At 39.3% G+C, this 22,059-nt stretch overlaps 2 protein-coding genes across 4 annotated transcripts in view; one reads left to right on the forward strand and one right to left on the reverse strand.

Annotated features, from left to right (window-relative positions):
• Positions 1 to 7,816, forward strand: part of ANKRD28 (ankyrin repeat domain 28) — a 120,971-nt gene extending 113,155 nt beyond the window's left edge. For all 3 annotated transcript variants that reach the window (XM_069860191.1, XM_069860189.1, XM_069860190.1), the window contains exons 27-28: positions 222 to 313; positions 6,060 to 7,816. In XM_069860191.1, the coding sequence (XP_069716292.1) occupies positions 222 to 313; positions 6,060 to 6,346 (379 nt within the window). In that variant the 3' untranslated portion in view covers positions 6,347 to 7,816. The remainder of the gene's footprint in view (positions 1 to 221; positions 314 to 6,059) is intronic.
• Positions 7,817 to 13,032: 5,216 nt separating this feature from the next.
• BTD (biotinidase) lies at positions 13,033 to 18,522 on the reverse strand. The gene is made up of 3 exons (XM_069860207.1): positions 18,288 to 18,522; positions 16,624 to 16,773; positions 13,033 to 15,044 (listed from the first exon to the last, which is right to left on the reverse strand). The coding sequence occupies exons 1-3, from the start codon at positions 18,504 to 18,506 to the stop codon at positions 13,860 to 13,862; spliced, it is 1,554 nt and encodes a 517-aa protein (XP_069716308.1). The 5' UTR covers positions 18,507 to 18,522; the 3' UTR covers positions 13,033 to 13,859.
• Positions 18,523 to 22,059: the final 3,537 nt, after the last annotated feature.

The following is a 22,059-nucleotide window of genomic DNA, read 5'->3' on the forward strand; positions in this document are numbered from 1 at the left end:
CACTATGTGGGCTAAAAGAAATTGTTATTGTATAGTTTCTTTGTTATAAGGAAAAAGATTTGCTGGTTTTCTATCTTAGTTATTATATCTACAATATTTATATAATGTATAAGTAACAGACAAGTATAAATATTTCAGTAATCTTTTAACTAGATGGAAGCTACTTATGTTAGTTGGTATCTTGTTCTAAGGTTTATATACGACTTTGCTTGTTTTCGCAGACCTCTGCATGTCGCTGCTCGGAATGGACTAACGGTTGTAGTTCAAGAGCTTTTAGGGAAGGGAGCAAGCGTACTTGCTGTAGATGAAAATGGTAAGAATAAATTTAACTTTGTTTCCCATAAGGAAGGTGGTTTTAAGCTCGGTTTACTGAAAAGCAATAACGCTTTGAAAACTTCCTGTTAGCCTTACAACAGGTTCTTCCATGGGGAACAAAAAATGTTGGCAATGGATCATTTTGGCAAAGCAGCAGAAGTGTAAGGAGAGTAAAAACTTGGAGAGCAATGCAGGTCACAGCATAGAAGTGTTTGGTTTGCATTTGTAGTTTCAAAAATACGCTAGCTTTGCATACTGCAAGTGGCCAGATAAGCAATACTTGAAGTAAAATATAACTTTCAGCTGTTAGGAGTCTGGCTGTGTCACGGTGAGTATGCTGGTGTTAGTTTTTAAAAGCAAATACAAATTATAGATCTCAGTTACTGGTCTCAAGCTTCTGGCTCCTCAGCGGTTTTTTTGCACATAGCAGTAAGAAAAAGTAACTGCTTTATCACAGAGAATAAATCCTATACCTTGTAAGAACAAAAGAAAAATAAGATATACTGATTTCTTATATGTATATTTTCATGTAAGACGTCTGTGGTCCTCTGAAGCTGTGCTTTTAAAAGTGCAGGAGCTCCTGCTCTTATGCCTTACCCCAATGGGACTTAAATGAAAGCTGTAGCTGGAGGGGATGGGGGATGGTGCAGGGTATTCTTTTGGGGGTTGGTTTGTTTGTTTTCCACAAAGGCTGTGCCTAATGAATAATTCTAATTAGAGTTGCGCTTTGGAAAGTTTTTTCTCTGTTACTGTTTACTCTGACTTTCTCTGTGTTTTTCTCAAATCCCACGGTTTAAAGTGACATGAGTGATTTAAAAGATCATTCCTTGCCTAAAACGGAGGATGGGGTGGCTGCTAAATGAAACTTCCTAAAATGAAAAGATAGAAAACATAGCTTTTTGATTTCTCTTTCTCATCACCAGAATGCCAACTGGAGATGTTGTTTGTATTTTTGTGGCCTTTTCATGTGCAGCCAGGCAGCCAGTCTCTTATTAGGGTGAATCTTTGACGTAGCAGAGAAAAAAGTTGTTTGTTCTCTGGCAGCCTGGGAATCTTAACTGTACCATGTTCAACTTCTTTTTAGTTCTGCTCATATTTTAAACCTTAATATAACTGAGTGCTACCTATTCTCGTGCCTTACTGTTGTTCTTAACTTTTCTTTCTAATAGCAATTGCTTCGTTTATAAAATTATAAGCAGTCTTGAGAACATTCATGATTAATTCTTCTCTTGAATCAATGTGCCAGCATAAAGTACAGCTTGTGCAAAGTGATGAATGCTTTGAGGTGTGACAGAGCAAGGGAAATTTTCATGAGATTTCTCAATCTATTTCAACTGTCACTGTATTTTTTTTCTTAATTAGAAGTATTAGTAGGTGTTAGGCTCATTAAACCTGTGGAAAGAGTTTTCTTCATTTCCATAGAGTACCTATTCTTTTAAATGGAAAAGCTGTCAGTAGTGATAGGCAAATTCTGCTTTAGGTCTCCTTGTCTTTGATTTCAGCATCTATTGCTAATGTAGAAGTGTTTCTAAAGAAAAAAAATTATTACATACGTTTGTTTAATTCTAAAAAAGTAAAAATATAGGTGAAACTTTGTGGGGTTTTTTTATTAGAATGGCTTAAAAGGATAACATGTATACATCTTGGCAGGGGAAAGCTATCTGTTTCGTGAAGCAGACTGAAGGAACAGGCACTTGGTATCACAACGCTGATATCCTCTTATCTTAGAGTAGTTCAGAGGAGTCCATTGATCTACCATGTAAGCTTGGTATTTCAGATAGAATTAGATAAAATTGGAGGTAAAGGAAGTGTGTCTTGATACCTAGAACATGCAACCAGCAGAACCTCAGCTGGTGTGGAATGGTGATCCACTTTTTTGAAGTTGTCTCTCTAAAGGCTGCATTTACCTTTTTGTAGTCTCTATTTGCATCTCTGGCTGTATAAAACTACTTAATAGTCCTCTGCTGCTATATCTGGGCTACAGAAAATAACTGAAAAACATGAGCTTTGAAAAAAGTAACAGCACTCAAATTCTCCTCATTTCAGTTTAGAAACAATTTATAGGATGCTTAAAAGTCTAGATTTGAAGTCATGCTGCTTTTGTTATAGAGCATCTCTTAATGTTGTGAGGTCACTTTTTGAGGCATTTAAGAATTAATGTCTTTGGAAAAGAAAATTTGTTCTCAAAAGTTTAAATACAACTGCAACAGCGAATTAACTGCCCAGCAAACTTCCCAAAAACAGTCATGCTGAGGGTTCGTTCTCAGTTCTGTATTGATTCCCACTCAAATCTTTCAGTTCTTTTCCCATGTTTCTACACCTGTCTTGATGAAACTTTGCCATCACCTGCATCTACAAAAATTCTGCTGAATTTTACGTTATTTATGCAAGTTTGGTTTGTCTTAAAAGAAATTACTAACTTTTTCTTTGGTTCAACACCAGCTGAAAGGGTTTTTTTGGTCACTCAACCAACTTTTCAAGGTTGTGGGGTTTTTTGTTTTGGATTTTTCTCCCTCTGTTTAACTAACTAGGCTGAATTTCCTGGTAGTCTGCCTTTTACTTGTCCTCCTAATGTACACAGGAGAGAGAGGAGGCATCCTCTAACTCCTGAGACTGACATAGTGTGGATATTTCTCATATTTTCAGTGCAGTGATCACTGGCCTTGCAAGCTTTTTGCTTTTGGTTTGGTTTTTTTTTTTTTTTTTGGAAAAAAAAAGGGAGGGTTTGGGGTTTTTTGTCTTGTTCTTTTCCAAGCCTTCCTTTACTCATATTCTAGTTTATATTGGAGATCTCCAGTTTTCTGAAAGGAATTTTTCTTGTAAATGCTTTCAAGATGACTCATGCCTCGGATGACTTTCTTCTTTCTCAAGCCTAAGACTTTGTTTGGTTTGCCTTCAGGACTGTCTTTGCACTGACCGCATTAATAGCTCTGATTTTCCAGTAGGCACCTTCCTGGAAACTTTCAAGCCCTGGGGGAGGGAGCAGCTCTGCATTAGGGCAGGGGGAGCCCATGTCTACCACAAAGGCTCTGGGTTTGGTTGTGCAAGGAAGCTGCTTCACTCACTCTGCTTCTGTTGGCCTTTCTGTAAGTGAGGACAGTGATTTAGGGGTTTGTCCTGTCAAAGGTTACGTGAATACAAGTACGGATTGTGGGAAACATGAGAACTGAGTAAGGGTATTTCAGTGGCGTTGGTCCCTTTACCATATTAAAAGAATATCTAAAGTATTTATACCTTTTGTTGCCCTGGAGCGAGTCCAGAGAAGAGCAAAGAAGCTAGTGAGGGGTCTGGAGAACAGGCCTTACGAGGAGCGGCTGAGAGAGCTGGAGGTGTTCAGCCTGGAGAAGAGGAGGCTGAGGGGAGACCTCATTGCTCTCTACAACTACCTGAAAGGAGGTTGTGGAGAGGAGGGAGCTGGGCTCTTCTCCCAGGGGACAGGACGAGAGGGAATGGCCTCAAGCTCCCCCAGGGGAAGTTCAGGCTTCAGGGAAGCCTGGGCTTCAGGGAAGTTCAATTTTTCATGGAAGGGGTCATTGGGCACTGGCAGAGGCTGCCCAGGGAGGTGGTTGAGTCGCCTTCCCTGGAGGGGTTTAAGGGACGGGTGGATGAGGTGCTGAGGGGCACGGGTTAGTGATTGATGGGAATGGTTGGACTCAATGATCCAATGGGTCTTTTCCAACCTGATGATTCTGTGATCAGTTTGCAGTCATTTAAGAAACAGAAAAATATAATTTGTTCTTAAAAAAAATAAGTGGCAGAGGACACAGACGTCAGTCTTCCGTGGTACAAGCAGTTGCTTCATTTTGCTGTCTATGGCAAGAATAAAACTGTGGGACTGCATTCCTAGTAATGAAAGCCAGAAGCTCAAGATCTATAACTGAATATTAGTATAAATACTGTTTTTAGAGAACTTTTAAAAGAACAAGTAATCTGTTTAATCTTTACGCTGGCCTTTAATGTTTTTTATGGTGAACTGGGATTCTCAAAGGTAGCTGATGACTGCTTGGTTTTCTTCTTGGAGCTTTTATCAAATCACTTTAGTTAAAGTCATGGCTTTTGGCATGGCCAGCTTGAATGAACTTTGTGTATTATCTTACCTTCATGCCATCGTTGGCTGCTGTAGATACGAAATTGTGTGCATTTGAGTACTGGTGCTGAGCCTTCTGTTCTGCCTTATGTGCCTGAAACGCAGTCTTCACCCAAGTGTAGCAATCTCTGGCCTTGCTTCTGAATCCTCTCAGGATGTCTCTCATCGGCAGACTGTTACTATTAATTCTGAGTTGTTTAAGTCATGTGATTCCTTACTAGCAATGAAAACACGTGCTGCGCTGCGCTTCTGTACGGCCCTATCGCATGATCAGCTGGTGCTTTTTGTGCTTGAATTATCTGTGTTTCCTTGGATTGAAAGCTTCTTTGTACAGGAACTGTTTGTCTTTGAAGCGTCAAGCGCAAGGGCTGTTCAGAGCAAGTAACAGCTCAACTGCAAACTGTCCCCTGCTTGCTGTTTTCTTAATGTCTAGCTACGATTCTTTTCCATAATGTCCCTACTTGTTTAAAACTTATGTGCAATTATGCAACACAATAAATGCTCCTGAGCTCTATCCTAAAACTTTACCTGGATCTATTTCTACAATGAAGATGATTCCTTAGTAGCCAAAACACTTACTGGTAGAACAGGCATTGCCTCAGCTCCATATTCTCCTTATGTTGGGGATTCCAGAACTGGACACAGAGCTCCAGGTGAGGTCTCACTAGAGAGGAATAGAGGGGCACAATCACCTCCCTCGACCTGCTGGCCACACTTCTTCTGGTGCAGCCCAGGGCATGGTTGGGGCCTTCTCGGCTCATGTCGAGCGTCTCCTCAACCAGCACCTACAGGTCTTTTTCCCCAGGGCAGCTCTCAATCACATCATCCCCCATCCTGTATTGAAACTGTGTATTGCCCCAACCCAGGTGCAGGACCTTGCACTTGGCCTTGTTGAACCTGATGACCCACTTCTCCAGCCTGTCCAGGTCCCTCTGGATGACATCCCGGCCTTCCAGTGTGGCAACTGCACCACTCAGCTTGGTGTCATCTGCAAACTTGCTGAGGAGCCACTCGATCTCACTGTCTGTATCATTGATCAAGATATTGAACAGCACTGGTCCCAGTACGAACCCCTGAGGGACGCCACTTATATCCCTTAAAAAATAGTTAAACGTTGGCTTTATATGCAGTTTCTATTACTGTATATTGTAATAACGTAAGGGCTGATTTAAATTGTCCTTTCAGTTACCTGGCCCTGATGCTTTAGCCAGCTTGTTATTGAGATAGACATTCTTTATTAAAATAACTGTGATGAGCAGCTGTATGGAAGCTTCTGCATTAAAAAACATTTAACATGTTGAGCTGTAGTTTCCTCAGTGCTTTCACCCATCACTGCTGGCTGCCACAAGTTGTCTCTCCTCAGCCAGGTGACTTCCTCACCAGGTACAAATCCAGGCTTAACTCACTGGCTTAGAGTATCCGACTGCTTATCAAATTAATTGCATCTTTTTTCCAAAACCCACTAATTTCTGGGTTGTTTTTGTAACCGAAAGTTAAAATATACTAATTGATAATGCATTATATTTGTGTTCTTTCTTATTTAAACAGTACCAAATTAAGCAACGTAAAATATTTTTGTAGCTGAAAGATGATGTGATCTTGGAGGAATTTTTACACCGTCTTTATGGTAAATGAAGGTTTTGTTTTGTCTTTCCAGGTTACACACCAGCTTTGGCCTGTGCGCCCAACAAGGATGTGGCCGATTGCCTCGCTCTCATTCTGGCCACGATGATGCCTGTTTCATCGAGCAGCACGTTACCTTCTCTTACGTTCAATGCCATTAACCATTACACCAACACCTCAAAAACTGTCACCTTTGACTCCTTGCCAATCATGAGGAGTGACCATAGCTCTTACTGTACGTTCAACAACATTGCCAGGGAAGATGGGTACCCGTATACAGAAGAAGACGAACTCAATGATTCAGATTCTGAGACCTATTAGAAGCTACGTTTTGTAGGTCTTAAGAGTGAATCCTCGTGCTGGAAGGTCAGACTTCTGCTTTTGAAAAAAAGCTACCAGTGCTTGAATGCAAAAAGAGGACAGACCTTTGGGGAGATTTTTTTTTTTTATTGTGGTTGCATATAAAAAAAAAAATCTGTGAGACTCTAGGAGGATTTTTAAGAGCATATTTTGCCGAAGAAGCTTAAATTCTTGAATAAATATTTGGAATCCATGGCAAATAAAATAAAATAAAGAATGTCAAAACTGTTTTATTTAACTCTATGCTCCCATTCTGTTTCTGGTGCCGGGAGTAATTTCTGCAGTCCGGGCACCCTACTTGATGTAAATGAACAACATTATTGTACAACACAAAGGTTGCTAGATTTAAATATTATCAATAAAATGAAAACCATTTTGAAGGCAATAAATGAGTTTGGTACGGTAGGCATTGTTTGTGCTGCAAATTGCCAAAGGACCAAATAACTTAAAAGATTTTTTTAATTAAATAAGTTTTTGTGAAAACTGGAATAGGTTGTTTGAGAAGTTGTTTCAACCAAACCTTAATTACTTCTGGAAAAGAAGCTTAGATTTGGGTTTAAATGTTTTGGGGTTTTTTTTTGTTTTGTTTTGTTTGGTTTTTTTTAATCATCTGAAAGCCTTCCAACACTATTAAGAAAGCAGATGTACTTTTAAGTTTCATTTTCTTTTTAAGTGAAATGAAAATGGTCTTGTCATACTTTTATAATACTAAAATTAAACCAGCTAACAAGGTGAAGTCAGGGTGAAAAAATGTACAGTATAATAAACGAGGGAAGGGGTGGGAGATGCGGGAGGGAAGCAGTAATTGTTGCACAGTTTTAGATTTTATTAACTTTTGGGTTTTGGATTGAGATTTTTTTTTTTTAATTTAAAAATACACGAGTAACTCAAACTATGAAATTGAAATGAAATGTCTTGATAAGCCTGTTGTGACTGAGAATTCTATTCAATGATTTGTCTGCTTCCTTACATCATAAATTCGTGTGTAAGTTAAAATTGTATATCCCTATCACTTTTTTTCCAAAAAACCCAGGAGTTACAAGGGTGGGGGGTGGGGGACGTGAATTTTAAAGTATATTTCCCTATTAGAAAAAAAGTACAGTGTCTGGTCTGTGGGAAGAGCTATGTATCTTTGTTGTGCTCCATTTAGAAGACAAACAGCAGAAAGAGGTCCCTGTAATGTAGTTCAGACTTTCCCGAAGATTTTTTTTTTTTTTAATTTATAACAGACTACTGTTTCTTTTAATTGCCTGAAGAATGAAAAACTGACATGAGTAAGCTGAAGTTTTGTCTGTTAAATATGAATATTTACTTTATTAGGCTCTGCTTTAACTATAACTGTTACTTTTCAAGTGAATTTGTTTATGTACATGCAAGGAATCCTTGCATGTCCTGGTAAAGTACAAATAAATTACTACAAACTGATTCCAATTTCCTTTTTATCCTTTTTGTATTGTGAAACCGGAAGTCTTTATGATATTGTAAATTATCAGCTGGTTTTCTGAACATAGTGTGGAAACACGGGACAATATTTTGATCTATTTGATAATTTTGTGGGGTTTTTGAAGAATTAATGAGCATGTACATAGAAACAGTGACTGCTTGAATGCTGTATTTACCTGCACTCTTTCAGTACTTCAAGATTCCTGTATATTTTACGGAGTATAATAAAACCCAAATGTGAGTTCTAGTAATGAATAATTTATTTGTATCTACTAAGCATTAATGACAAAGTCTCTTTTGTTGAACTGTTAGAATTTATAAAATCTACTTCACAAAGGCTTTGCTAGCATTTTAATTATAAACTGAAGGTGAGCTCTCAAGCTTAAAGTAATTTTAAATGTTAAATTAATTCGTTATTCCTTTAGACTTCCTTTTAACTACTACTTTCTTAACCATTTGTGCCTGTACTCATTGTTTATATACGCAGTTATGTTTGTGAGCGGAATTAGGTGGCTTTGGGGACATGGTGATTTCTGTTTTCTGTGTGGGAGTGACGTATGTACCTCAGGTGAGCGCAGGCAGCGCTCAAAGCTGCTGTATTGATCTGCCTTGAGATTCACTGCATCTCTGTAAATACACAGGTCGAAGGAGCACAGACCTACTTTTCCTCATATGCCCGTGGAAAAAATAAATCAGAATGCGAAGAAGCTGCCTGTTAGCTGAAAGGTAACAGCTGCATATTTCTCTCAATGAAACTGTCCGATTTGTGTTGCTTTAAAGGAACTGAGAAGATTATCTAAACAGGCCTTTGTTATCTTTGCTGCCTTCCATTTGACTTGAAGACAACTTGTTACCTCAGTGGTGTCTGCGAGGCTGCAGCGAGGGACACGTCTCTCTTCCAAAAATGAGCAGGGCAGCAGAGGCAGAACTGTTGATGTCTGCTGTGGGCCTGGGTGACAGAGGAGAGAAAAGTTCCAAAGGCATTGGTGTAAAAGTTAGATTTGGATACAGGATACAAGCAAATGCAGAGAACAGTGCTGTTGGACACCTCTGTTTCCTTCCATCAGTCAGAAATCGTGCCTCTTCCATTTCATTACTACACACTTTTTGAGGAAGGAAGCCTTTTTTCTGCATTAACTTGCATTACATTGTTTTGTGAATTTGTTAGGCCTAAAGATCTGTCTCTTTATTACAAATCATTAATTCATGTGGGATTTCAGAGTTATATGATTTATCTCATTTGTCTCATCATTATAAATTATTCAGTGAGCGTGTAGATTGCAATTTGCATGTAGTTGTTTTTTCCTTTTTAAAGGAATAAAAAAGAGCACAGCCCACAGGCCTCTGTTACTACCTGGCAGTTTGGGCAGGACGCTAATTGCACCTTGTAAGTGATACTTGGGCCCATTATTGGTATATGGTCTCACTCCAGAAGTGGAACATGATTTGTGTGAAGAACACGCTACTGTGGAGAGAGACCGACCACATTCTTAATGAGAGGTCAAGGAACAGAAAGTTCCTTGTTTCTGTGAGACAAATTATACTGGTGGGGCTGGGGTTTCTGTAAAAAAAAAAAAAAAAGGGAAAAAAGTGTTCATACTTCAGTGGCGGGCTGTGCATTTCCAGAAAATTATATTGGAACCTGCTTCTTTCTAAGAGAAATCTTTCTCTTTTTGTACAGATGACGCGGGCACAGCTATTGCTGCAGCCTTCATCCAGTCTCTTGGATTTTCACTAAAAGCACAGCGAGCCTTGGCTGGGCCACTGAAGCAGCATCTTCGAATGAAAAACCTCTTTTTTTATTCTGGAAAAAGAAAAGCCGAATGGACTTCAGGAATGAGAACAACCGACTCTGTGCACTCTGCTTTCTGAGATGTTTTATGGGTTTTTGCAGTGCTCAGAACAATGTTCTGCAGGACAAAATGCCAAGTTAGTATTAATTTCCTAGGCTGAGCTGTAACTTTTAGAGTGTCGTGTGGTAGCAGAAATGCTGTGAAAATGAAGAATCAGTATCTCCCGCTCTGCCCCGAGGGTTTACCCGAATGTAATAGAAAAAGGGTTTTGACCTCTGTCTCTCCTGCTTTGGATTTCCTCCCCTTACTCTTCACCACTTCCCCATGCTTAGATATCTCCAAAATAACCATATAAATATACTGGGAACAATCAGAGCTAGAAATACACACTTTTTAAACTTGCCTCTTGTTTGGGGTTTTTTCCCCCCTGGCCATATATATTCTTGTTTAAAATTCTGACTCGTCTCCCAGTTGAAATAATAAATGTTTAGTTTAAAAAGATAATATTTAAAAAATTAATTACTTCAAAGTTTTGCTCCTTTTAACATTAACATAAAGGGCACGAAAGATCCTAAAGCTGTAACCTAAGCTGTATGGAAGATGACTAGAAAGAAGCATGAGATCACCTTTACCAATTCTTCCACTCGATAATTCTGGCTTTGAGAGGAATTTGCCTTCCTGACTTGTGTCTATTTGAAAACTACTACTGCAGTAACCCAGAACAACATCCTATTTATATGGTAGTTCACAAAAAAGAAAAGACATAATCATGTGCATAATCATGGAACATTTTTAGCAGCGCTAGATGTGTCCAGGGAGCCCATGCTACTTAATTCCATGTTTGGATCAGTCAGGTTCACATCTTAAAAACTGAAACCTAAATAAAAAAGGCTGAGCATCTGTGGAGAACTGGAGGATGTGCTCTCTGGCTCAGTGTGCCACAGGGCAGCGAGGGAGCTCTGGAAGAAGAATCCCTTCTCCTCTCCCACCACTTTATCTGCTCTGTGGCTCTGTTGATGGTTCGTATCCACTTCCCAAAAGAAATGCCATCATGCTTTTGGTTAAAAAGCATGGATTCACAATAATCCAGTCCTGGTTTTAATGGGATTTATAACCCTGGAGAGAAGGCCTTCACAATCTCTTAATTAGTAGCTTAAACATAAAACATGATTTCAGTAGTTCTGAATATAAACTCAGCAAAATCCATTTCAGTATCAGGAGCAAGTATTTAAATTCTTGAAGGTGGTCCAGCAAGTTCGTATAAATCCTTAAATCCAAGACTGACTGGCAATCTCTCAATGATTTGTGATGACCTCCTTATAATCCGTTAACGTGCTGCAGAAGCTGGTGGGACAGCTGGAGGAAAATTCTTTCAGATTAGAATTAAAACCTTTTTTTTTGTAAATCTAGCTGTGATTCTAAATTGGACAAGACAGGAATTTATAAACTATGAGTGTCCTCTGCAGAGTGAAACCCAAGATGTTAAGTGTGAAGAGATGCAATTTCAGCCTCGTTTTTCTTTTTCTGGAGTCCTTTTCTCACTATAATACCCATATATTTAGAGGAATGTTAAGCACAAAGGAACCACAATGCATTAATTTAAAATGGCAAAAGAAGTTGTTATTCTTGAAAAAATACCTCATTATTACAGTGATCTGTAAGCCTTGTCACAAAAACCTCTCCATGCTATTGCTTAACAGGAAAGGCAAACACTTGTCTGGATTCCATAAAAGTCATCCAGGCGTTCAGACTGATCCACGTATCCTCACATACCTACCCAGAGGAAAACTGTCTGAAATGGCAGCCTCAGAAAGAGCATTTCTTTGAGTTGTTCAGTCATCTAAAGCCCAGGAAAATTGCAAGGAGGAAAAATAATTACCGATGTGACTGATATTTTCAAGCTGTGGGGTTTTTCCTGCCTCCACCACTCATCTCAGAACTGAAGGTTCCTGACAGGGGAAGATGATTAATATCCCTGCTTGCAACTTGAAGATTTCTTGCAACTGTTTCCAACCTGGTATCCCAGTCTCTTTAGCACTGTTACCTGTCTTCAAATAAAGCAGTATCTAAATTATCCATGCTTCCCCAGTGGTGCTGTATGTTATTTTACATTAGGATAAACTGAGCTCCCTCCATTCCATGATACGTTTTAGCAATTTTCAAGCCAAGCCTGGGAAAAGAATATTGCAGTGTTTAACGTGGTGGCTGTAAACGTAGTTCAATAATATGGAATGTAAAGATCCTTTCAAGCTGTCTTAATATTGTTCATATCATTAAACATTTAAAGAGCAGAAAAGCACCTTACGTTCTTTCTTTTTCAGTAAAATTGCAATAGAAGCAACCAGAAATTTCGCTATTCAGATTCTCAACAGAACAAAACAAATCCCAGCTTCCAAGCCTTGTCAAGTGACAGATGTGCAGGTTTTCTTCCTATTGTACCTGGGAGTCAACTTAGTTCAGAAAGTATAAGACACTGAGGCCTCAGATGCTCTTTGATGTTAAAAGAATAGATTAGATACCTTAAATAGTTGCAAAGCAAAATCTAAGGATTCATGTCCTACCCTGTCACGTATTTCCCATCCCTGGGCTGACCTTGTTATTCAAGCTCTCTTTTATTCTCAGTTATTCAAGACTCTTATCAACATGTTACTGAATTGAACCTTTCTAATCTTTTCTACCAAGCGTTTGTTTGATAATCTGCGGGTGCCACTATCATCTCTGACTTCTGACCTGCACTGCCTACACCTGCTCTCTCTATGGGTGCCAAAGTATTAATAATTTTTAATAACCCTGCACTGGGATGGCCTACTTTACATCAGCAAGTTTATGTCTAACGAGATGGAGGCTATTCCCTTCTCCATATTTTATTCAATATACACTGCAGGATAAACAAACCTGAGTGCAACTGTGTGCAACACAACTTGGATAAGGAAGGTTTGATAAGAGCCCAAGATTGTAAGTACTCATATACCTATTTAGTATAAATAACTAAGAAACCCTAAGGTAGAACACAGCTGACATACTGATCAAGAGCAAAGTGAGGACTCACCAAAGGAACAGCTGTTTTATGCCATTATGGAGATGAAATCATAACGGCTAGTAAGATCACAGAAAAATATAATACTTGAGAATAAATTACCTTTTCTGAATTTAACTCCAAACTAATATCCTCCAGCTAGTCTCTTCCCACCTTCTTCACTGCAGTAGAACAGTCACTGCAGTACAATATTTATAGCACTTAGTCTAGTTATTGCTCTGGAAAGAATGGTTCGTTTTATTCATTTAGCAGCAGGAACCTGCCATCTGGCACACGAAGTATTTATGTAAAAACCTTGCTGTCCCACAATTCGTTATATGCTTTTCACAGCTCCTGTTAAATGAATTTATGGATGATGTTTAAGAAGTCAAAACTGTTTTGAAATAAACTCTCTTTTAATTGGGAAGAGGTAAAGTACTTAACATAGTTGCTGATATTCATTCCTGACGTTTTCTTTTTTCACACAATTCCTTACACAGTAGGCTGGAAGTTGTGTCTTCATGCAGTCTAGTTTTTCAGTCATTTGATATCCTCTGCCCCAGACTAGCTGTTCCATAGATGCTCACAACTGAATGATTCGCTTGCTGTTGAAAGTATATGGGAAAACGCAGGGGATTTTCTAACAGGATTACAGACAACAGAATGGTCAGTAAATGGCAATGACCTCAACTGGGTGGTTTTGGCTCGTAAGAAAAGAAAAAAAAAGATCATGGCATCCACACCAGACATCAGAACCTCACTGTATGCAAGCTACATGTATGTACACATACATATTTTCATGCATGTTAGGCACATTACTTGTCTTTTCATTCCCTGCCCTACTCTTCTTCCTTTTACAACGCTTTTCCATTCCATTCATTTCCATACTCCCAGCCATGACTCCAGAAAACAAAAAGTTCGATTAAAAGGAATAAATTCAGTTGAAATGAGAAATATTATTTTCCCAATATAAAACATCTCAACACATTACAAGCAATGCGGTTCTTTTCTTTTACTTCTGGTAGGACATAAGCTAACAAGGTACAGACTGTCCTTACAACCTTTTAGGTTAAGCCTGTAATTTCAAATGTGAAATCTCATCAGTTAGTCAAGTAACAAACATACCTGAAGCTCTAAGAAGTACAGATGTTCAACAACTTATGTTAATATATATACTCTGAACGTACAGGCAGTTGTTTTCTAATTCAGTCGAATACCCGTGCTAGTCCTTTTCATACCATCGCCCATATAGAGCAGCTGTTAGTAGGCCAGAAGATGTTCTATTTTTGCTTATGAAATAGTGGTTGTTTTTCCAGCCCCTGTGATCAGCGTAGTCCAAGGTAATACCAGATGTCAGCAGTAAAGGGAAGATATAAGGGGTACTCATGTTTCCCCATAGCTGGAAATCTATCAGAGCGGTGGCTTCTGTAACCTCCTGTCCACAAGTGCTAAAGCTGAGACCACCACACTTCACTAATGCACAGGCCTGTACATAATACGTGCCGTGCACTGTATGGAGCCCATCAAAAACTCCCAAAGCATATAACTCATCGGTTAAAACAGCTTGCTGATAATTTAAGTAACAACAAAGGGTGTTGGCACAAACTTGGAGCTCTCCTTTTTCCCCCCATACGGGAACAAAAGTGAAGTTGTCATACATCATTTCCGCATAAAACAGGGGTGGTAACTGATCATTTCCTTTTTCTGATCCTCTGCCAGGGGTCTCTTGTCCCTCCTTAAAGCAAACTTGATCATCCAGTGGAGCACTTGTCAAAGTCTTACATGAGTGGTGTAAGTTCTCTTCAAATCTTTCATTACTCTCCAAATTAGTTTTGTAATCTGTGGTAATCACTGGAATTTCTGCTACTATGAGCTTCCCACCGTAACTTTCCATGTCGTGGTAGGTGAACGATTTGACTGGAGTGTATATGCCGCTCCCTGTCATGCCCAAGGCAGGGTGATGGATATTAGCTGCTAAAATATTGATGTTGAAAGCTGTTGCAAAAGCTTGTTGAAATTCTACAGCAGACAGGAGCGGGAGCTGGTTCATCCAGGCAGTCGGATACACAACTTGTTTCAAATTGTATCGTCTGATGAGTTCCACAGCAGGCTCAAAAAACAGTATATCAAAGCAAGTGAACATGCCAAACTTGCCAGCAAAAGGGGTATCAAAGAGTTTGTAGTCAGGCTCTGGAGGGGTATCAAAAGCATATTCAAAATACAGATTGTGTTTGCGATACGTGGCTACCAGCACACCGTCAGCGTTGAATGCCACGTTGGTATTGAACTGGTATCTTCCATCAGGTGGACAGTGAGGATCAGTACGCTCACAGGGCTCCTTTGTGCCTAAGTTTGCCACAAGGAATATTTTGTTCTTCAGTGCCATGCAGCTCAGACGCTGAAGAACCTGGAGAACAGCATGGGGAAATATAAACACTTCAGAATATGGAAGGTTAAGTTTTACTTAAGCAGCTATGACATATTTAACACTTTTCAAATCATTATTATCAACTAGAAATTGAACACATTTCAACTTATCTGTAAAATTTAAAAGTACTGATGATTTTGTGAAATAAGCTGTTAGAATCAGTAGGTTTCTAGACTCAGAAGTGTATCAGGAACTAATTTTAAAATAGCTTTGAAACAATTATCTGGGTTTTATTTACAGAGACGTAAGTAGATAAGTAATCTCTCTGTTTCAAGGGCATTAATTTTCAGAACCTTCTGACTGTTGCCAGAGCAGCAATGGCTATAAAACACCACAGGTCAACTGAAAGCTTTGCGAAGGCAGCATAACTGATGTGTGTGTGCCTCTAGAACAGTAAACTTCTAATCATGATCATTTGCATCTGCACAGTGGCTTGCACATCACATCTTGTGTAATCATACTTGGTTTGTGCTAAGTTGTGACTTCTCATACATTGGAGCAGGTCACCTGTTACTTACAGTAATCATTTTACGCAAATCATTTTACACACAATCACCAAGTCAGAATGTTCTGATGTCATCAAGTCATTAAAACTGAGTAAAGAGAATGCATCAAAAATTACTGCTATATTGTTTTATAGAAAACAATGTTCAAAATAAAATCGCTCACAATGTCTCTTATTAGAATCACAGAATCATAGAATTGTTTGGGTTGGAAGGGACCTTAAAGATGATCTAGTTCCAACCCCCCTGCCATGGGCAGGGACACCTCCCACTAGATCAGGCTGCCTAAGGCCCCATCCAACCTGGCCTTGAACACCTCCAGGGATGGGACAGCCACAACTTCCCTGGGCAACCTGTGCCAGTGTCTCACCACTCTCATGGTGAAGAAATTCCTCCTTATGTCTAGACTAAGTCTGACCCTCTCCAATTTACAGCCATTGCCCCTAGTCCTATCACTACAAGCCTTTGTGTAAAGTCCCTCCCCAGCTTTCCTGTAGCCCCTTTAGGTACTAGAAGGCCTTTATAAGGTCTCCTTGGAGCCTTCTCTTCTCCAGGCTGAACAGCCCAACTCTCTCAGCCTGTCCTCCCATGGAAGGTGCTCCAGGCCTCTGATCATCGTTGTAGCCTCCTCTGGACTCGTTCCAACAGCTCCATATCCTTCTTATGCTGAGGGTTTCAGAACTGGACACAATACTCCAGGATGAGGTCTCACAAACAAGGAATAGAGGGGCAGAATCTCCTCCCTCAACCTGCTGGTGACGCTTCTTTTGATGCAGCCCAGGATATGGTTGGCCTTCTGGGCTACAAAAGTAATATTACCATTTCATAGGTTGGGGAGGAGCTGAAAAATCCAGATGGCTCCTAAACAAGCCAACCTTGCATCTATGCATCTAAAACCCTGCTCTGCGAAGAATGAAACCAACATAGAGTCCATGAAAACAGAACCTGGTACTACAAGTTGTTAAATTTCTTACTTACTTCCCCAAGCAAAACTACTAGAGCTAGTTTCCCCACCTGAAGCACAAATCCCTGCAAGAAATCACTCCTACATTTACCTCTGTGTCATTGAACAAATAAGACTCTTTGCATGGATTCCACTTCATAGACTGTGAATGCAGAACGAAATCTAAGTAAGGATAAATGGAGCTTCTGGTGAAGTTGAAGCCATGGATTCCATCTTCAGGAAATACAATGATCTGTGCCCCCTGTACGTAAAACAAAGAAACAATTTGTATGCAAAGCAAAACCAAACTAAATACAAAGAGGGAAAAAGGGAATCTGCTGGATAAAAGAGCTACAGAAAGCTAAGGATAATCCAAGTATGTTTTTACATTAATGTAGTTTGAAAATAGCTTTTCTTTGACTTCACAGTAGGTGTAACTATGTGTATAAAAAGCTTCCTTAACCTGACACATACTTTTAACTTGAAAAATAACCCATTTGATATTATTTTAAGGGCATGCAGACTTTACCCAAATTCTTACCGTAACTATTCTCCGTTCATCTCAATCGTGAGAATGACAACATTAAGGCTAAAGATTGGTGTTAAAATTTGTCTTAAACTTTTTTTCAGAGTTATACCATTTGCAGATTAACTATGTCAAAGGCACAACTGTGTCAAAGCTGCAGCATCACTTAATCAGGGCTATATGCCATGATTAGGTATATGGGTCTGGATAGAGTTCTGGGAGTACTGTTTTCAGAAATAGCTTGATTTTGGAAGCAATGCAGATGTTGGCAGAAATGTAGCCATGCCAGAGCTAGGCTGGCTCTACCTGAAGTTTAAAGAGGACTATTCCTAAAAACATGGTGGATTCCTCTTAAAATCAGACACAGCATCTGTCAAATTCCTGTAAGCGTTGAAAAGTCAGTTCAAATGTGCTATGCGTGATATGTCTTTGGGATAATTTATGTATCTTGGATGCAGTACTGCACAAAAATAGCTATTATGCTTCTGGACTGCAATGTCCTGTCATCATTGTCCAAAAAGAACCCCCAAACCCAACCACCTTTTCAAATTATTTAAGAATTTTAATTCTTCTGTTCAAAACAAGGGATTTGTGAAACTTGCAACTCAGTTCTTCCCTGTGTAGGGACAGTAACGTCTGCTTCTTTGCAGTAGAACCAGCTTTGGGCTGCCTTGAGGAGGCAACAAGAGAGGCTGTGCATAAGGACAATCTGAAATACTAGTCTCTCTCTTCTAAATATATCTAAATAGAGAACCATTCCATGCAGGGCAGGAGAAAGGAATGGAAAACTTTACTTCCACAGAGTTGTTAATGGTGGAACATTATTTTCCGAAGCATTTAACTTCCTACATTTTTAGATACATTCAGGAATTTCCATTGAGAGCACTGGAATAAAATCAAACCCAAAGACAGCTGCCTGTAAGACAACCTTTCAATAAAAACATACCATTTAAGAAAACAGAAAGGAGCTAGGTATTCAGACCAAAAATAGAAAATTAGTTTCCTTATTCTAAATAACTATAGGCATGTTTTTCCAAGCTTGCAGTAACTCAAGTCATGCAAGCTGCTAATTGGCCTGATTTTTTTCAAAGCTGCTGGCAGGTCAGAATGTCTGAAAAAACAGTCCATAGTTATGTTTATAAATATGGCTTTAGTTGCCTGGGAACACAAATGTAAAAGATTATCCTCAAATAGCACTTAGTCTATATATACATAGGGCACAGGCAACGGCTGGCTGAGCTGCGACATACCTGTCTGGCAGCAGCCACTACTTGCTGTTCGTAGATGTCTAGGTTCCTGCCCATGAGTTCCAGCGCAGTCTGTCGATCAACCAGGGCTGCTGGGTTAGGACTCAGTATGGACTCATGTTCGTACACTGCAGCAACATAATGCCCCTCCCTCTTAACTCTTCCTGAGACAACTTGATAGCAAAAGAAGAAGATGGACAGCTTCCAGCACAGACCCACCATGGTGTATGCCAAAAACCTAGAGGAAAAAAAAAAAAAACAAAACCAGGTGGGGTGGGGGGAGCTTGAGCATCAAAATTGCTAGGAATCTAAATTTACAATTAAAGACTGTAACCAAGACTGTTAGAAGCGCTGGTGTGTTGTTTTTACATTCCTGAACAACCACGTGTATATTGTTTCTAAACCTTACACTTATCTGCATTGGTGTTTTAAATAACTGTGTCCTGTTTAAAGGCGTTTTAGCATCACATATACTTCTACTGATGTCTTGGCTTGGTCTTCCTTTAAAATTAACTTTAGCGTTCATTTATAGATTATTGCACCACATACCAAAACGTCTTTGGGAAAAGTAACAAGCAGCTCACAAATTTGCAGTTTCTCCTCATGTTGGTGATAGGGGACATGCATAAAAATAGAATCACAGAATAGTTTGAGTTGGAAGGGACACTAAAGGTCATCTAGTTCCACGCCCCCTGCCATGGGCAGGGACACCTCCCACTAGCTCAGGCTGCCCAAGGCCCCATCCAACCTGACCCTGAACACCTCCAGGGATGGGGCAGCCACAACTTCTCTGGGCAACCTGTTCCAGTGTCTCACCACTGAAGAAGTTCTTCCTTATATCAAGCCTAAATCTGCCCCTCTTCAGTTTATACTTGTTCTTTCTTGTCTTATCACCTTTTATGAATAGTCCCTCTCCAGCTTTCTTGTAGCCCCTTTCAGGTACTGGAAGGTCGCTATAAGATCTCCTCGGAGACTGAACAAGCTCAACTCTCTCAGCCTGTCCTCATATGGGAGGTGCTCCAGCCCTCTGATCATCTTTGTAGCCCTCCTCTGGATCCGTTCCAACAGCTCCATATCCTTCTTATGTTGGGGATTCCATGCATGCAGCAGAGATACGCTGATGCTACATATTGATAGCCCACATTTTGCAAGTTCTATTACTGACTTTTTAATCGTATTTGTTCTTTGGTAACTCTTATCCAAGAAAAGAAATGTTCCAAAACACTTCTTCAATCTTTGTGATCCACAACTCCCTGAATTTTTCCAAAGCAAATACAGGCTGAAAACACATGCATGAAGAGCCTTCTCTAGTCCCCACTAGGAGTTCAGCAGGAAAAAAATTATGACTTTTAAAATAATCCACTATTCTAATTTTTATTCATGTTATATTAAGTGTAGCTTTGTACCTAAAAAAGGAAGCCTATGGTAAGTTAACTTAAAATATCTCTTAAATTTGAGGATGAAAAGCAGCTGATAAGCAATCCTTAATACTGCTGCTTTTTTTTTTTTTTCCATATAAACACTAACTGGTTTAATATCTGACAAGGAACAAACTGAAGCATAAGGAAAGCTATTCAAAAGGCATTTATTAAGATTTTAAACTTAGTTTAAGCCACTTGGTTTGCTTCCATGAGCTCTACATGCTATCTGAAAACTGGTTTGACAGCAACACAATCCTATCTAGGATAGGAATATCATAACCTTAGTGCCTACAGTAGGTAGACTTGTTCGTTCAACCAAAAAGTTTTGATATGTAATAACGCTTAAAAGAATCCTGGAGTAACTTAGCTATTAGGTACTGCTAAGCTCAACTATTTATTCATATTTTCTTGAGCTTTAATTTGCCAGTGTGTCCACATATACATGCCTTCAAGAGTAAATTTAAGTTAACAAAAGCATAATAAAAACAGAACAAAGCCTTGGCATCTCTGTAAACAGTTCTATTAAAGAAACTCCATTTATATGAACAGTTTTGAGAAGTGATGTACAATAAGCTACCCCTCCTATTCTGCATTTTGAGGGAAACACTCCTTACTTATGCAGGGAGAGGTGTGGTATGTTTCAGCAACATTTATCAAGAACAGAGGATCCTACTTTGTCCTAAGCAGTTCAGCTTTGCAAATGAAATACCAAGATACACGAGAAGATATTAAGCAGTAGCAGAGGGAGGGAGAGGAGAGGTGGGAAGCCTCTCACAGTTAAGGAAGCCTCTGAAAATAAACACATTGTGCTGCACTTCACTGACAAAACCCTCTTTTCTATTTCTGTCATCCCTTCAGAGCCAAAACCCCTATTTAGGCCATAGAGGAGTTCTAGTCAGCTGTTTCTCAACAAAGTTGTCAACTAAAATGTAATTAGAATTCATCATTCCTAGTGATGGAAAAAGTTGGAGAGTTTCAGATCACAGGACAGAACTGGTATGTGTTAGAAAAACAGCCTATCTCCCTTCTAAGCCAAACACACCAACTTAAAAAAAATAATAGGTAATGGGCTTCTACAAAATGTTATGGTTTATAGACATACTTGGAACATTCTTATTTTTCTGCCATGGTTTATGTTCTGGTGGTCAGAGACACTCCCAAGTACTACCCTGAATCTCTTCTTTGTTCAGATGCACAAGAGGTTTAGCAATGAACATCCACCTGGCTGAACGTCAGCTCACCAAAATAATTTAACAACCAAAATAATTTCTCTAAATCCTTACCCTTGGTTGTAATTACTATTTGTCCTACAGACGATGGCTGAGTGCTTACATGAGTGCTGCCTAATGCCTTTCCCCTTTCTGACAGTTTAAACAGAATCCTGCTCTCCAATGGATTGCTTCTAACAAGGAGACCATCCACATGCTACAAGGCTGGATTTGAGGACAGTAACCTTTCCAGGCAAAATAAGGATACCATCAGGGTTTACCCAGCCCTTAGGCTGTGAGACTCCAAATAAGTCTCAGACACATTCGGGATTTTTTTTCCCTAACAGAAAGTGCTACACTATCTCATAAATCCTTTCCTTGAAATGAAGTTTATTTGTTTGGGGTCTACAGAGCTGTCACCTCACCTGAGCCATGACTTAAAAGGAAATTTTCATGAACTGAAATGCTTTATAATTTAATCTCTTTTTCTGGCCCTTTCCTGTGGTCCATGTGGTCTTTTGCCTGGCAGATACATTTCAGTACGATCCCCTCACCCTAATAAAAGTATTTCATAGCAGTATTACTGTCATGCAACCACAGTATTCTAGTTATAGTTCTGGTGTTAAAGTTTGGTTGCTGATTCAGGCAAGTTTTCCCCCCAGTCACAGCGCCGACTCTTTTCCTACCCAGTTTTTCTGAACCATCTAATCTCGGCACATTGTGAAGTAAAGCATCCAGTCACTCACTCTTCTACAACTTCGGAAACTTAGAAGTTTGTCAATTCTCACTATATATAGAAAGATACACAGAGAAAAAGCAATAAAAACCCTGTTTCCTAGCACTTTTGCACTCAGAATTCAACAGACTGTAGAAAACAGAAGTACCATCACACTAGTCTGGGGGCTTGTGATTAATAGCAAATGTCTGTTAAGCTATGTTAACATAATAATAATTACTAGGCATAATATTAAATTTCCTATTAAAAGATAATTAAAAGTCTTTTTTTATATATTGAGTGGCATCCATGAATGCGGCCATCCCAATATATACAATGCATAACACAACAGCCCCTATAGAATGTAAAAATATAGTGAAATTCAAGGTTTTCCCAGGAATGCCTCCTGTCTACTGCTTTTATATGCTGCA

This window comes from Phaenicophaeus curvirostris, chromosome 6 (genome assembly GCF_032191515.1).
Source record: "Phaenicophaeus curvirostris isolate KB17595 chromosome 6, BPBGC_Pcur_1.0, whole genome shotgun sequence".
Lineage (NCBI taxonomy): Eukaryota > Metazoa > Chordata > Aves > Cuculiformes > Cuculidae > Phaenicophaeus > Phaenicophaeus curvirostris.